Genomic DNA, 16,354 nt, shown 5'->3' with positions numbered 1-16,354 from the left:
ACCTGTAGGTACTCTTCTTTAGAGCTCTATCCTTCCCTCCATTTCCTGAACATTTTCCTTTTCTTTCTTAGTCCCTCCTGAAGTTCTCTGTTCATCCAAATAGGCTTCTTAGAGCTCCTGCAGTGTTTTCGTCTTTCTGGGATAGTCATTGATTGAGCATGCAATAGCTCTTGTTTGAGTAGCGCCCACCCTTCACATGCTACCTTCCCTTCCAGCATTCTCGTCCATGGTATGACACTCATCATGTCTCTGAGTTTATTAAAGTTTGCCCTACGAAAATCCAACATCCGCGTCTGGCTACAATCTTCCTTGGCTCCCTATCTCAAAAGGAATTCTATGAGGACATGGTCACTTCCCCCTAGGGTCCCCACCTCCTTCACCTCATCCACCAACTCTTGCCTGTTGGTCAGTATTAAGTCCAGTATGGCTGAACCTCTTGTGGGTTTGTCTACCATTTGATAAATAAAATTGTTAGCCAGGCAGGTCAGAAAGTGGCATGACTGAGGACGCTTTGCAGAGTTTGTTTCCCAGCACACATCTGGGAAATTGAAGTCACCCATGATGACAAGGTCATGGCTCTTCCTTCTTATTGCCCATGCTTCGGGCGTTAGTATAAAGACATCTGAATCCTTTTACTTTTGGTTCCCTATGAGCTGGCTTTGCCAGTTGGGCTGCCCCCAATCGTTCTCCTATGTTGATTGTCTCCTTTCCCTTGTGGCTTCAGTTTAAAGCTCTCCTGATGAATCTCCCCAGGTTCCTGCCAAACACATTCTACCCCAGTTTCGATAAGTGCAGTCCATCAAGTGCTAGTAGGCCTTCCTCAAGAAAGCCTATCCCATGGTCCCAGAAACCAAATCTCTCCTGCCGGCACCAACTATGCCTCCATTATCTTCCTCTCCCAAGGCATTCCTCTTCCCTTGACAGGCAAGATTGAAGAGAATACCACTTTTGCCCCCATTTGCTTGAGCTTCCTCCCCAGATCTTGATAGTCTTATTTAATAGGAGTGATGATATTCATGGACATGTCATTCGTTCCCACATGGACCATCACAAATGGGTAGCGATCTGTAGATTTGAGGAGTTTGGGCAGCCGTTCTGAAACGTCTTTAATTTTCACCCCTGGCAAGCAACACACCTCTCGGGTTAGGGGGTCGGGCCCAGTCATATGTGATCCATTCCTCTTAGCAGGAAGTCTCCAATTACCAGTACTCTCCTTTTTTTTCCCTTCTCAACTCCATTTTCTTCTGTCCCCGTGGCCTCTTCCCTTTGTCTTAGACTTTGTTTTGGGACCTCTTCCCTCGTTGATCCTTGCACCTCCTCTGCAATGGTCTAAAATCTATTCTGGAGCTCCAAAGGCCCTGAGAACTGTCTCGCTCTTCGCCATTGAGTCTTTTCCCCAACTGTCTGCAGGGGCTCCATAGTGAGGTCAATCTCCTTATCCTCTTCAGGACTGGTTGTATCCTCTTTATTCCAAAGACCTCATGAAGATGGTGTTTTAACCGAAAGGACTGAGAAGCCTTTTAAAATACCTTTGCCTGCAGAAGTCAAAGCAGGCATTCTCCCCAAGTGTGTGAAACCTTCAAAGGAAATCTTCTTGCCTTCTACAGCCACAGTGAGTTAATGAGCCCATGTGGGAAGAACCAGAACAAAGGTTGGATTTGTGGGAGTTCCAGACTTCCACTTGCCTTGCAGAAGTGCATAACAGGCCAGATCCGTGTGTTGAAGCTGACTGGTGATGGTAGAGGAGCATAACTGCAGAAGGATTGGTGGGGGAGAGGTCTCCACTTTGGGCATGCAAAAAAACCCCAAGAATAATGTATATTGAACCACAAAAGTATCAGAATTTTTGATTCAGTAAATATTCAGGAATCCTGATTTTTTTAACTCCATTATAGCCTGTGGGCACCATTATAACCAGTGATCCTCATAGGGTATAATAGAAAATCGTTTTGGGGATATCTGGGGCTTGGGGAGGGCTTTTCTGAGGTAGTGGCACTAAGTTTGCAGCACAGCTGTCTCTGCCTCTCCTCAACCTCCCCACCCCAATTTTGTAAACAATTGGACCAGTGGGTTCAATTCTGTGGACCTCAAAGAAGATGCCCCCATCCCCCATGGAGGGAAACACACTTAAACTGAAAAGGAAATGCAGTCTCTTTAAAACTTAAACTGAACTGCAAAGGCATCCAGTGGTTCTGAAAATCCTGAATTTTTCAGGCTCAATCATTTTGGATCGCTGAAAAAAACCTAAGAATTGGTATCCATCTGAATTAATGCCCCCAAATATCATTAAGGAATTTTCCAGGTATTTTTTCAACTCAGATTAGCTGAGTCCCACACACCCCTTGCTCCACTTTTCAACACACCATCTCCCTCCTGGTGATTGGCTGCTGCCTGGATCCACTTATTCCTCCAACTGCTCTCCTTGACTTCCACAGACCAGTGAAATAGGGCCATGGAAAGAAATTCTGGTTATCATAGAATCATAGAATCATAGAGTTGGAAGGGGCCATACAGGCCATCTAGTCCAACCCCCTGCTCAACGCAGGATTAGCCCTAAGCATCCTAAAGCATCCAAGAAAAGTGTGTATCCAACCTTTGCTTGAAGACTTCCAGTGAGGGGGCGCTCACCACCTCCTTAGGCAGCCTATTCCACTGCTGAACTACTCTGATTGTGAAAAACTTTTTCCTGATATCTAGCCTATATCGTTGTACTTGAAGTTTAAACCCATTACTGCGTGTCCTCTCCTCTGCAGCCAGCAGAAACAGCATCCTGCCCTCCTCCAAGTGACAACCTTTCAAATACTTAAAGAGGGCTATCATGTCCCCTCTCAACCTCCTTTTCTCCAGGCTGAACATTCCCAAGTCCCTCAACCTATCTTCATAGGGCTTGGTCCCTTGGCCGGGATCAAAGTGGACTCCTTCTATATGCTGAGAGTTTGCTTGGTAGGGCGACCCATCCAGGGTTTTTTGGGGGTACCCTCAGCAAAATGGAGCTCACAGCTCATTTCTACTTGCCCAGAACAACTCCCACCGAATTCTCCAGCCCTCCGCCCTCCATGTCTTTCAGATGCTACCTGAATTGCTAGTTGCCAGTTCCCCAAAATATTGTTATAAAGGAAGGTAAGACTAGAAGTTGATGAGGGGTGGCAGAATTCTGTGGAAATTGGGAGCAACCATTTAGGAGAGCTGGCTGGCCACCCACTTGAAGGCGCTGCGCTGGGAAGCACTGCCGTGAGGAGCAGCCCCAGACAGGAGTACTGAGGAAACATGCTTGTTGCTCTTCAGGACATGGAGGGGAGTGTCAGTAAACAGGTGGGGAAATGGACCTGCTGCAGCCCTGGATGCCACAGATTCCCCACCCCCACCCCGAGTCTCATACAAGCCTGTGCTCAGTTCAGAAAGATCTAAAGTTTTAAAACTCCTCCCTGCTTTGATCTTGGGATTCCCAAGGACCAGAGGGCCAGCAGTGGTTCAGATATTGATTTTGTACATGTAACACCCCTGGATCCCTTAAGCTGCAAAGAAGGCAGACCCCCGCCCCCCCCCCCCCAAAAACTGTTTGTCATTTTCTGGGTTGCCAAACAACATTATGATTGGGAAGTGTGTCATGTGGACGTACTATGGGAAGTTAAAAGGGCAGGCAGAGTCTATCCCCCTGCAGGGGGGCCTGTCTCTCTCCCGGATCATGAGTATCTGAAAGTGTTTCCCACAATCAGCAAGAACAGAAATGTTAAGGCATTTTTATTCCCCTTAGAATAAAACCGGACATGTTGAGATTATGCTCAGGATTACACCTTTACAGACACTGAAGGGTGTGCTTTGAAACTGGGTGCACAAAAGATTTGTGGGGGGTGTACAAGAATGGATGCTGCCGGTAAAAATGGGGAAAAAGAGGAAAGAGCAATGCCAAAAGAAGGAAAAAAGACCAAAATGTCCTGCATTATTTGTGCTTTGGTTCAGGTCATTTATGCAACTGTATACCTTGAAATAGGCACCCCAGTTTGTATAAGGAGCCATTTGGTAGTGCTGTTACAAAACTTCTACATGCTTAAATACTTTTGCAAGTGAATGATAAATTAATACACAATCTGCTAGAGATTCAAAGCAGTTTCTCTGATAGATCTGCATTAATGGCCAGTCATGGAATGGAATTGGTTTTGTGAGGGAAGGTATGCCCCTGAAGTTGGGAATATCTTCAGCACAAATGACTGGCACTCCATTCTTCGTGAATATTGATAGTATTGTTACTTTCCCCCTTCCTACAAGATCTCAGGGCAAGCCGTAAGAGCAACCTGGAGGTGACTGAGCAGGAGGAGATGCCTGGGCCACAGCCTCCCAGTTAGGGCCTAACTAGAAGGGATGCATTCCCACAACCTACTCCGGGCTGCTGCTGCAATTAGGGTATTATTTTTAATGTGATGTGATGAGGACCTGATTCCAATTGGGCCTGCAGTATTTCCCTTCATTCCCTTTCAAGTGTCCAAATATCCTCCTCCCACAACTGTTTCAGCACTTGAAAAGGTACTGGGTCCAACCTGAAATTGCCATTACATCCAGTTTGGCTTGGTTGGTACCATAGGTGCATGGAAATTTGAATTTGGGTCTCCATATCCAAAGCCTGGAACAGCCTAGATTACATATGCTCATCTGACCCACCAAAGCAGCAAAGTGGCTTTCTTTTGTAAACCCTAAAATTTCAGGCCAGGTATGAATATGTTATGTTTTAGAAGATTTATAGCCAACTTCCAAAACCCCAATAAAATCAAGAAGCAAAAATTGCCACTATCATGCCATAAAAGAAGCCCTTAAGATCAAAGCAACCAATTGGAAAAGCTGAAGCTTGAAAAAGACGGTATGAATCTGAAACCCTGCAAGGAAGAACAGAGCTTGGACAGCAGAAGAGTGGCCCAGAGGAACCAAGAGTGAATATGTCTGTGGCTCTTGTCTCCAAAAGGTAGTCAGTCCCTTTACGTTAAGATTAGTATAGTGAACAACCTTGGAGTCCATCTTTTCTTGGTCTTTGGACTCAACCAATGCATTTGTATTGTACATCATGGTAAATTGAAATCAAACTTGACAGCTTAAGACTCCTCACCCCTTCTCCCTGGAGACCATTTGATCAAATCATTAAGGTAAGGAAAGCTGTAAGAACCAATAGTCCCTCTTGGAAGTTTGCCCTTTCTCTACTGCCCCATAAAAGCTTCCATCACTGATCTACCTGTGACTGAAGAAAGCTCATAAATGTTATTAGTCTTTCAGGTGCCTCTGGATTTTTGTTTGACAGCACACCATGACAAGCTTCTGAAAATAAAAATAATGGTTTTACTGAAAGCAAAACATACAACCGTAGCTCAGTGTCTAATGATTTGTGAAAATGCCTCACCACTCATAAACATTCCTCGACATGTATCAACACACCACAGCCTTCCAAGGCATGGCAACAGACTTCCCAGCTAATTCCGGTTTCCAGCAACACCACACAAACCTTCCCCAAGAGCACTGAGGACAAGTGCTCGGGCACACCAACAGATTGCAGCGTGTGCACTGCGGCGGCATTTGCAATCCTTTGAATGTGGGCCAATGGTGTCACGCCCACAGTGTGCGATGGATGGCTTTGAAGACTGCAGATAATATAATAAACCTTTATCGGCATAAAACAACACAGGCAAGCAGGGTAGAATATAATTGGGTAAAATAGGCTAATATTATAAACTAAAACGGTAAAATAGATTGATTTAAAACAGTTCCGGCTTGATAAACAACCATTAAAAATTCAGCTATACACAATGAGGTCTCTGCAGAAAGATCATTTAGCAGGAACATCATTAACTAAACTCCTGGGACGATCAAAAAGTTATCTGTAAAGAGTCCCATGAAGTTGACAATCTAAGTTAATATGTGAAGTTGAATCAGGGCAGTTCGCAGAACACAGGCACAATCTTTCCCTCCTTGTGACATGCTGGTATCTTCCTGCTAGGACGTTCGAGGGATGACAATTCATTCTTGTCAGCATGAAAACTCTATGGAGGGATGGATTAATAAGATTATAAAAATAATTCACAATTTTCCCATGATTTAATTGAATACCCAGTGTAACGGAAGAACATACACAGGTTTGTGCTGGAAACATTTTAGACTATTTGGCAGCCACTAATCTTTGTTTCAGAATATTAAAGATTTCAGACTCATTAAACAGCAGAAAAAAAATCTGTTGAAAATCCAAGTTCCGCAATTTTGAATTCTGTACTGGGAAACCATGAGCTGCATCATGGGTCCATCTTTAAGGTAAAATATTAAGCTATGTGACTCCACTCTAAAAAGTATTTAGAGCCAAAATTTAAAAATTATCATCCAAGACTTGGTTTCTAAAAAAATGTGGACCAAGCTCAGCACACAACAATATTATAGGGCACACACATGGGCGCACCAAAAATTTGGCAGAAGAAGGTTCCCTGGATCCCTTCTATCTTTCTGTTGAGAGCCTTTACCCAAATAGGAATACCATATAAACAACTGGGATATAGTTTTAGCATTAAAGATTATTATGGCCACTGGGACATATTGATTGCCTTCCAAAAAATATAAACATTTAATTTGAGTTGAGGAAATTTAAAGAGGTCATGGTGGATCATTTAGGGTTATAATTAAACTAGAATTAAAGTCCATTGTAGCTGATACGACAGACTCTAGCAGGGGGGAGGGTGGAAAATAGCAAAGAGAGGGAGGTAGAAAGGAAGAGAGTGATTAAGATAGAGAGAGCTTGGCATTGGGAAGAATAAGGGGAGGGGTTGTCCGGTATGTAAGAGTATGAGGTTGAATATGTGTGTTGAGGGGAGGGGTTGTGGTGGCAAATGAGGGCATGGGTGTGGAGAGATGGGTGTCAAGAACATGTGGTTTGGAATGTTCATTAAGTATGGGAGAGGACTGACCTTTGGGAATTGTGGCATAGTGGTTATAGATGAGCTTTCAAGAGCCATGTCTTCTGATATATGAAGGGGAAATCAGACTGGAGACTCTTCTTAGGGGAAGATTACAAGGCAACCAATTCCCCCCAGTTCTGCGTTCAACCTCATTTCCCTTCTTGTGTGAATTAGGCCAAAGACACCGAAATGTCCCCCTGCCCTATTACACATGAGGTAGTCACAGTACACAGCTGTCCACCCTGCTCCTTCTGTCTCCATTTTTTTTACTGTTGATATAATGTTATGTGCCCACATGCTTCTTTCACTGTTGCCTCTTAGAAGAAGAGCTGGATTTTTGTATGCAGGCAAATTATGAATGACTAATCCCTTTAAATTCAAATCAGATGAAATCCAAGTTTCCTGAAGTAAAATACAATCAAAGGCATTTAAGTAATTGATGAAGTCGATTTCATGAATTTTGTTTTTCCAACCAGCAATATTCCATGAGACAAACTGAAGTTCCTGAGTGGACTGTACAGAGGCCAGTCACTAATTCATCAATCTGATCCAGAATCTTTAGAGTTTGCAGAATGCAGCCATTTAGAGCTAAGCTTGACAAAGGATTTGAGGAATAAGGAAAAGTGGTAAACTGAACCGGATGGAATGGATCCAAGTTCTTGTTGTCAGAAGAACAGCTGTTCAGATGGTTGTCACGCTCCTCTGATGTAGTGGGTCAGGGTTGCAACAAAGCTGGTGATGGATCACTCTCTTTCAGCATAGATAACTCCATTTGTGACTGGCCCACTTCCTGTGGGATTCCATTTGTTGGAAAGAGTTCCAGAAGATAATTAGTTGCAGTTGGTAAGATGGCTGTGGTGACTAAAGAGGCATGAAGTTCAATGCGGGGGGCTGAAGGTCTATCCGTAGCCTCTGCATCCCCTCTTTTATAAGAACAACTGTTCCTCACATTCCCTTTTTGATGTTTTTTGTAAAACTTAAATTGTGCCACATTTTTTAGATTTGACAAAAGTATCTGTACAAACTAGTTTCTAAATACTCAAACAGGAAAAATCCCTTTTGACACTAGGAAAGATTTGCATCGTATTAGCCGAGGTGGACCTTTAAAAGCAAGCAGCACCTTTTGTTTGTTTGTTTGTTTATATACTGCCCATTCTTTACAGCTCTGGGCGGTTTACATGGAACATTATTAAATTTTTCATGGAATATTATAATAATTTAATTTATAACATACAGTTTCAATACATCATAACAACCAAGTAGCAATTTATAACACAACATAAAACAACAACACTGGGGATTAAATTAAAGTCAGAAACCAAGCTCTCAAATGTAAGCTGCGTGAAATTCAAATTATTATTGTCATTATGACACTCCTAGGATCCCATAGGAATAACTCTGGAGTCACTAATATCAGGCAAAGCAGGTAGAGTTGAATATCTATTAGAAGTAGAAACTTAAGCATTAAAAAACTTTCCAATTTTCAACTGTCTTGAAGCTGGGGGAGAATGTCCCTTCGCCTCCCTTCTGCATTTAGTAGCACTCATATCAATAAAGTTCACTCATGAATTAAACCAACAAAGGATGTCTTAATTAAACTTATCTTTACTGAAACATGAAGCACTTGCAGCCTCCAGCCTTCAGTTCTGCAGTGATTCAGAGTTAAACTTCACACAGAGCAAAATACAAGCTACAATCCACCAGTCTGTAGATGATACAAAGTGATCTTCTAAGACCATCAAAAGAGCTCTCCTGGGTCAGACCAGTCGTCCACCAACTTCCTTTCTGACACAGTTACTCCAGAGGTACAGCAGGCACACATTATAATGAATCAGGCCCTTGGGAGCCAGCATGGTGGTGTGGTTAAGAGTGGCGGACTCTAATCTGAAGAACTGGGTTGGAGTCCCTACTCTTCCAGCAGGGTGACAGTTCTCTTACGACTGTTCTCACAGGGCAGATCTCTTTATCAGCCTCAACTACCTCACAGGGTGTCTGTTGCAGGGAGAGAGAAAGGGCCTTGTAAGCCTCTTTGGGACTTCCTTGGGTAGTGAAAAGAAACAGCTCTTCTTCTACATCAGCCCTTCTCAACTCTTAAGAAACCCCTGCAATATTCCTCAGGCTTCGAGAAACCCCAGAAGTGGCATTATGAAGCAGAATACGGTTGGGAAGCAGTGTCCATGCCCACCCTGGGCCCCTCCCCTTCCCACCCACTCCAAGCCTCTCATTGGCCATTTTGGGAGGGAGGGAAGGTCAACATGACCATATATGGTCATATCACCTGATAAATGTTTAACAAATTGTACAAATGTATAAAAAATATCTCCCACCCATTTAGGAAATGCTTCTAGGGCTCTCAAGAACCTCGAGGGTTTCTCAAAAACATTATTGAGAAAGCCTATTCTACACAGAGGCAAAGGCCTTCCCCTGATGCTTCCTACTGGTATTATGATTCAGAGGCTGACTGCCTCCGAATAACTAAATTTGAGAAGAGCACATTAGAGAACTACTAATTTTCGGGGTAGTTTCAAGTGGATGCTGGTCTGAAGTAGCACAACAAAATTTCAGATCAATGGCACCTGTCACCTAGCAATAAATTACTTCTTTTCACAACTGGGAATCACTAACATTTTTATTACCCCAATGTTTTTGTGAATGACCATTGAGCCAAAAGGACTGACTTTTCTAGCAAAAAATTATCATGCTGCATATTTTGGACGATATGTTGCTGTTTATTAATTTGCTACTAATGAGGAAGAAAAAGAAGAAGAAGAAGAGTTGATTCTTATATGCCACTTTTCTCTACCTGAAGGAGTCTCAAAGTAGCTTACAATTGCCTTCCCTTTCCTCTCCCCGCAACAGACACCCTGTGATGGAGGTGGGGCTGAGAGAGCCCTGATATTACTGCTTGGTCGGAACAGCTCTATCAGTGTTGTGGTGAGCCCAGGGTCACCCAGCTGGTTGCATGTGGGGGACCACGGAATCAAACCCGGCTTTCCAGGTTAGAAGTCTGCGCTCCTCACCACTGCACCAAGCTGGCTCTTTCTCCCTTACTTTCTCCTTACATCTGTACTCTTATGATCCTTGTTCCATTATCTGAGGAAGTGTGCACGCACATGAAAGTTTACACCTTGAATAAATCTTTGTTGGTCTTAATGGTGCCATTGGACTCAAATGTGGAGGGTATAAGATTTGGAGAGTCAATTTCCTTTCATCAAATGTAAGTTGGAATGAAAATCTCTTGAGTTAGAAGGTGGGGGAAGCCTGTTACAGAGAAGGAACTCAGCATGTAGAGGTGCAATGTGCATTGTAACCAGGTTCATTAGAACAAAAGGAAAATGCATGGGGGCAGAAAATTAACATTTGTAGTGAGATAATCCTAAATCCCATTTTTGGTCTGGAAAGGGTTTTCATTTACGAATGAACTTCTCTGGGGCCTGCCACTTTTAGGTCAGCAATTGAGTGATTTGGAGAATTAAAATATTCTCTCGTTGCTTTTTGAATGTTTGATTTTAAATGGTTTCTGACCACTTGTTCTTTTGTGTAGGGACTGAACTGCTTGATGTAGAGGGTTGGGAGGGCACTGCTGACATGTAGATATAACGTTGGGAAAGGAACAAATTAATGCACTTGAGATGGTACGGTTGGAGTTACTAGGTCTGGTTACTGAGTTGCCAGAGTGGATATAGGAAAGCAGATGGCATCTTGGTTTGTTGCAGGCCCTGACCCCACAGTGTTACAAAGGGCGTTGTGAGTGAGAAGTTATTTGTGGGCAAAAAAAGTTTGCTTTCCAATGCCCTTGTGAGGGAATGTGAGGTTTCCTTTAGTTACCATGGCTAGTAGCAACTGGAGTCTTCTATTATCAGACCAGGTCAGTCAGAGGCTCCTGGTAGTTGTGGTAAATCTCCTGCAGCTCATGGTGGAAGGGCAGGCCGAGGGTTGCACATCTTCTTCTTGGCCCATGAAGGTCCATGCAGTTCACTGAGATAGGCTGAGGCTCTGGAGAGGGTTGCCAGCTTGGGAAACGGAAATTCCTGGAGATTTTGAGGGTGGAGGACAGCAGGATTTGGGGAAGGGAGGGGCTTCAACATTATATAATGCCACCTATTTCCTCCAGGAGAACTGATCTTGATTGTGTAGAGATCAATTACAATCACCAGAGATCTGGAGGTTGGCAATCCTGGACTGAATGAATTTGCCCCCCCGCCCAGAGGTGGTTGACCTTCTGACCTTCTGCTGGGGAGGGAGCTGGGGGGAGAATAGTCTTTCGAATTTGAGCAGAAAGAACTGATGAGTAAAAGACTTGGGATTTCTTCCTTGTTCTATTGTCATTTACTCATTGATTTTAATCTCATGTGGGATTCCTAAATAAACCATCAGGTAGTTATTTCACTAATAGCCAGCAGGAGGTAGTGTTGCCAAAGACGTGCTTCTTTGGATGCTGTTCTGCATCTGAAGCCCTCTCCTTCATTGCCAGGCTGCTGAGTCTTAATTTGGGAGGGAGTTCACTTGTCTAACCTACATGATGCCTTTGATAAAGAGCAATCAAAGCAACAGAAACATATTGATTTATTTACATTTAAAGACAACTTTCTGTAGTCTACAACTGATGATTAAACAGTTCCGCAGGGCCTGCAAAAAGGAGCTCCTCCACCAGGCATTTGGCTGAGACCAGACGTAATCAACAGCAACCAAAGGGCCCCTGCTCCCCCCCACCCCCCTCAGAATTCAATCAATAAGCCACCCCCCTCAGAGTCACATCAACAATACCTGTTTGTATTACTATATTATTATACAGTTATATTGTGCTGTTATTTTGGTTACAATTATTAGTTATCAGTTATACATGTTTTACAGACTGTTTTATGTATTGTTCTTTGTTATGATGTAAACCGCCCTGAGCCTCCGGGGAGGGCGGTATAGAAGTATGATAAATAAATAAAATAAAAATGATGGGCAATCATTTAAAGTTAAATCTAACTTTTGTCCTTCTATGGAGGTACCTGAAATTGTGGTGTTTAAAAAATAGGTATTAAAAGACATCCCTTATACAAAAAAGCTCTTTGGGCTTTAGGCCTAATGGGATAAAAGAATACTTTTGGAATTAGGGAGATGAGGGAGGGGGCATGGATGTTACAGATTATGAAAAAGAGGTTCATAGACATTTAAATAATACTAGACACTATCAGCTTATTCATAAGAGTAGAACTTAACAAGTACTGAATATTGTCAAAACCATTATGCATGATGGCTTGTCTTTGGATTATATTTATGTGCAAGAGGCCAAATAATTAATAAATATCCTCAGATTCCATCATTTTATGTCTTACCTAAAATTAATAAATAACACCCCAAGGCCACTCAATCATTTCAAGCGTAGAAGTCAAGATGGTCCATGGATGCTCCAAAAAGAATAAATTGACCAACCAAAACAGCATTCCAAATAGGCATAAATCGATCTCAAATATTTTATTGTACTATTATTTGAAATGGACCAAGCCAGAACGGAATCCAGATAAATTAATCTGTTTTCAAAAGCAATTTTTCTTCAGTGGCCTGTCCCTCTCTAGGCATTTCAAATACACTGAAACTGTGACCTTAGAGCGGTGGTCCCCAACCACTGTGCCGCGGCCCGGTAGTCCTGGCACTGGGTTGCGGCTCCCTCTCCCTGCCCCCCCAGTAAGAAACTTCCAAGGCCACAAGCAAATTGGCCACAAAAGTGGCCGGGCCGCAAGCTTCTTTTTGTGGTAGGGGGGGAGAGGGAAGCAGGGCCGCGCATGCGCGGCCGCAAACGTGCGTGCACGGCACTCCCACGTATGCATGCATGTACGGGAGTGTCACGCATGCATGAAAGTGGCATGACTGAGGACGCTTCGCAGAGTTTGTTTCCCAGCACACATCTGGGAAATTGAAGTCACCCATGATGACAAGGTCCTGCCGCTTGGATATTTTCTCAAATGTTACAGTATAAATTGCAACGTAGCGGGAATCCAAGTCTTAGTATATTTTTGCAGCTTAACCTTTTCATTCCTAATTTTTCTGTTGGGTTTTGGTTTCCCTTTTTGTTTTTGCATTTAAAAATATTTGAAAACATGCTAGACCACTGCCTCCCCCCCACCAATGGATTATGTCACAACTGAAAACATTTTTCATTTCAAGGGAAACTTTTTTCATCAAATTTTGGGTTTAGCCATAGAATCTTCGGTATCACCAACAATAGCTACTTTGTCTATGTATAATTTGAAATTGGCAACTTTACATAAATTTTAAGATAATCCTTTCACCTGAGAGATCCAACTCTATACCAAGTTTTGGGACAATATGTTTCCTCGCGGGTGGGCGGAGACATGGCACTTGGATAGCTCGAATACTTCGAGCTCCTGTTCCACTGAGGGTCAATTGCTGCTGTGATTGACAGAACCGGGTTTTGGGTATGCCAACCCACCCACCATCTACTCAGGAATTCCTTGTGAATCTCTGGGGCCTCTCTGTTCCGCAGGGAAATTAATTTTCCATGGAACGCAAGCTCAGTGTGCACAGGGTCCAGTAAGTGCTGTCCGGCATTTTAAAACTTTTTTCTTTTCTTTCAACTCTGCAATCTACAAAGCTCTTATTTTAATCTACAAAGCTAATTGGATACTTCCCTGCAAGACTTTCGACTCATCATAACTCCGGAGTGAAAACAACTGGCAGACATCAGATCAAGCCTATAAACAGTGAGTGGGGGTTTCCCCCAGCACCTTCTCCCCTGGAACAAACTCTCGGCGTGGAAAGCTGCTTTCTTTAATTTAAGCAAGACAGAGTGTAAGTGAAGCTACTTCGTTCCTCTACTACGATTTACTGCAAACGAATGCTGTGAACTGAGGGGAGGACATCTGCTAATTCCAAGATATTAAGACATCAATTAATGCACAGAGACGCAAGTATTTTTCCGTTCCTCCGTTTCTCCCGTTTCTGGCTCTGCTTGAAGCCACCTCGATATGAGGCAGGCTAATTCTCTTTTCTAAGAAGAAGAAGGACTTAAATCAACTCAAACTAATTAGTAATAGCTCTTACTGCATTTGTTTTGGTTTTCGGAGATAAGAGATAAGAGCCGTGGGTGGGAAGATCTCATGAGAATTCTGTTCCAGTACGAGACATTGCTTTATTATGCTGCTTTACTGAGTTCAATATCATAACAGACTGTTGCTTTTCGTTAGGACTCCGTAGGACCTCTACTGGTTATTTGCAAAATTGCCTAAGACTAAGAAAATTACTTATTAGAGAAACAAACTCAAGATCTGAAAGCATTTACAGATGGCTTGCTTAAAAATATGCTCAAGAAGTTCAAAGGCGGCAAGGAAGAAGTCTCTAACAAGAATGACGAATCAACAACAGTGGCTGATGATAGCTCTAAACAAGGTGGAAAACTACCAGCAGAAGAGAAACTTGAAACCATGGAGATGGAAAAGGGGATGTCGGAGCTTTGCAGCCTAGATAAGGACACCCTACCTAAGAAGACATACAGCCACTCTAAAGCAGCAGTACACAAGAACCAATCAAAAGATATATGGATCTGCAGTGAAAGTAATCGATTGAAAGGAGCTTCTTGGGAAAAAAACCTGTACTGATATTGGAGCCCAGGAGGTACAACTGCTTCAAGATTCACCAATGTATACTCCGAAGGAAAGACTACAACTGCACTTTCTAAGCCAAAGGCCAACTGGACAGAACATAAGTCAATGGGAACAACAAGATGCAACAAGCCTCGATATGAGACCCCCTTAAGAAGCTTGGGGAACGGAAATAAGACACAGTGGTTGAAATTCTTTTCCTCCTTTTTCCTTTTTTCCGTAGCCATATAGGCAATATAACTAGTTAAGAAGTTAATCTGGGGTCTAAGATCCTCTAAGTAAGCTAAATTTGTTTTATCAAATCTAACTTCGTAGTGTCTACCAGCCCAAAATTAAAGCTTAATTAAAAGGAGACACTTAATGGAATGGGTTTATACTACCATGTAAGTGTGGGGTCTTAGATTTCCTATGTTAGCTGAATTTGAATTATTTAACATATCTCTGTAGTGACTCTCAGCTCAAACAAAGAATAACTAAAAGGAGGCACCTAACTGAGGAGGTGTAAATGTAACTAACGAAGAATTTATTTTACTAACTAATGAAGACTCTATTTTATCATTTTTGGTATCAATAATGTACACTTATATAACTTAACATACTTAACAACCTATATATATATATATTTCTTTTTCTTTCCGTACAACTAAGTAGGCTTTTATTTTTTCCTTTTTTCTTTTCCCTAGTGGAAATGTGGATGGCTCTAAGACCACGCTAAGTATAAATTGTTTCTGATTGTTAAAATTGTTAAAAACTATGCAAACAAATGTTGAAACGATGGTAACAAAGTAGACTTCTCTTTTTAAATGTGGTGGAAACGTGAAAAAGTTTATAAGCTTTGGGTAAAAGTCCATAATATTGTAGCCATGTGGAGTCTTATAATCTTAAATGAAGAGAAGAGGGTTTTCAAGAACAATGGGGCCCTTATCTGATTTACCTAAAAGGAGATTGAAACGGGGTATCAAGTGTATCAAACGAAGAGCATAATCCTTTTCTTTCTGTATCAATAATGTAGATTACTTGCATTGTATTATCTTTAAATATTTTAAAAGGGGATTGAAACGGGGAACTAAATATCAAATGAAGAGCATAACCTTTTTTCTTCTGTACTAACAATGTAGATTGCCTGTATTTCATTATCTTTAATCCTGGAAAATCAAAATAAAAATCTTATAAAAAAATATATGTTTCCTCGCTACCCTGCCATGCGGCCCTTGGAGGAGGGGGGGCCTGACCCGCCCAATGGACCCTTCGCCCCCCCAACCTCCCTACCTCCCTGGCCCGCACCTCTCCACCACACTCTGCCGCTTCACTCCCGCGCAACACCACCACTTTCCCGCCCCACCTTCTCCCCTGCACGATCTCCCAAGCCCACCCCCCATCCTCAATCACCTCTGCTGCTGCTTCCCACCCTCCCTTCTCCCCCTGCGTGATCTTCCCAGGCACCCGCCCACCCCCACTCACCTTCGCCGCTGCTTCCCAGTCCCCCTTCTCCCCCCTGATCTTCCCAGCCACCCCCATCTCTTGAAAGGGCTTTCCCGCCCCGCCTTCTCCCCTGTGCAAGCTTCCCAGCTACATCATTAACCTCTAATCTCCTCTCCAATATCCCCTGACTCTGGTGGGCACACTGCAGTCTCTCTGTAGCAGCAAACCAACACATCAGCATTTATTTGCGCTGTGCGTTTGGGAAACTAACATTACTTCCAGTCCATACACATTTAAAGCCGGCTGCAGGGACAACTCATGGCTTTTAACACAGCCTCAAAAGCTATTTCTGGATTGCTTCAATGACTTTTACAAAGCAGATTCGCCTTAAATGAACACTTC

At 42.8% G+C, this 16,354-nt stretch overlaps 1 protein-coding gene across 4 annotated transcripts in view; it reads left to right on the top strand.

The window, feature by feature from the left end:
- The window catches only part of ZFAND4 (zinc finger AN1-type containing 4), a 46,093-nt gene extending 40,607 nt beyond the window's left edge, over positions 1–5,486 (top strand). For 2 of the 4 annotated variants that reach the window (XM_077350921.1, XM_077350922.1), the window contains exon 12: positions 1,449–5,480. In XM_077350921.1, the coding sequence (XP_077207036.1) occupies positions 1,449–1,621 (173 nt within the window). In that variant the 3' untranslated portion in view covers positions 1,622–5,480. Of the gene's footprint in view, positions 1–1,448 lie in introns of all 4 variants that reach the window. The other 2 variants (XM_077350928.1, XM_077350923.1) reach the window with 2 other exon arrangements.
- Positions 5,487–16,354: the final 10,868 nt, after the last annotated feature.

Source organism: Paroedura picta, chromosome 8 (assembly GCF_049243985.1).
Source record: "Paroedura picta isolate Pp20150507F chromosome 8, Ppicta_v3.0, whole genome shotgun sequence".
Taxonomy (NCBI): Eukaryota; Metazoa; Chordata; class Lepidosauria; order Squamata; family Gekkonidae; genus Paroedura; species Paroedura picta.
Note: the sequence above shows the minus strand (reverse complement) of the source record. Positions and strands in the feature narration are given on the sequence as shown.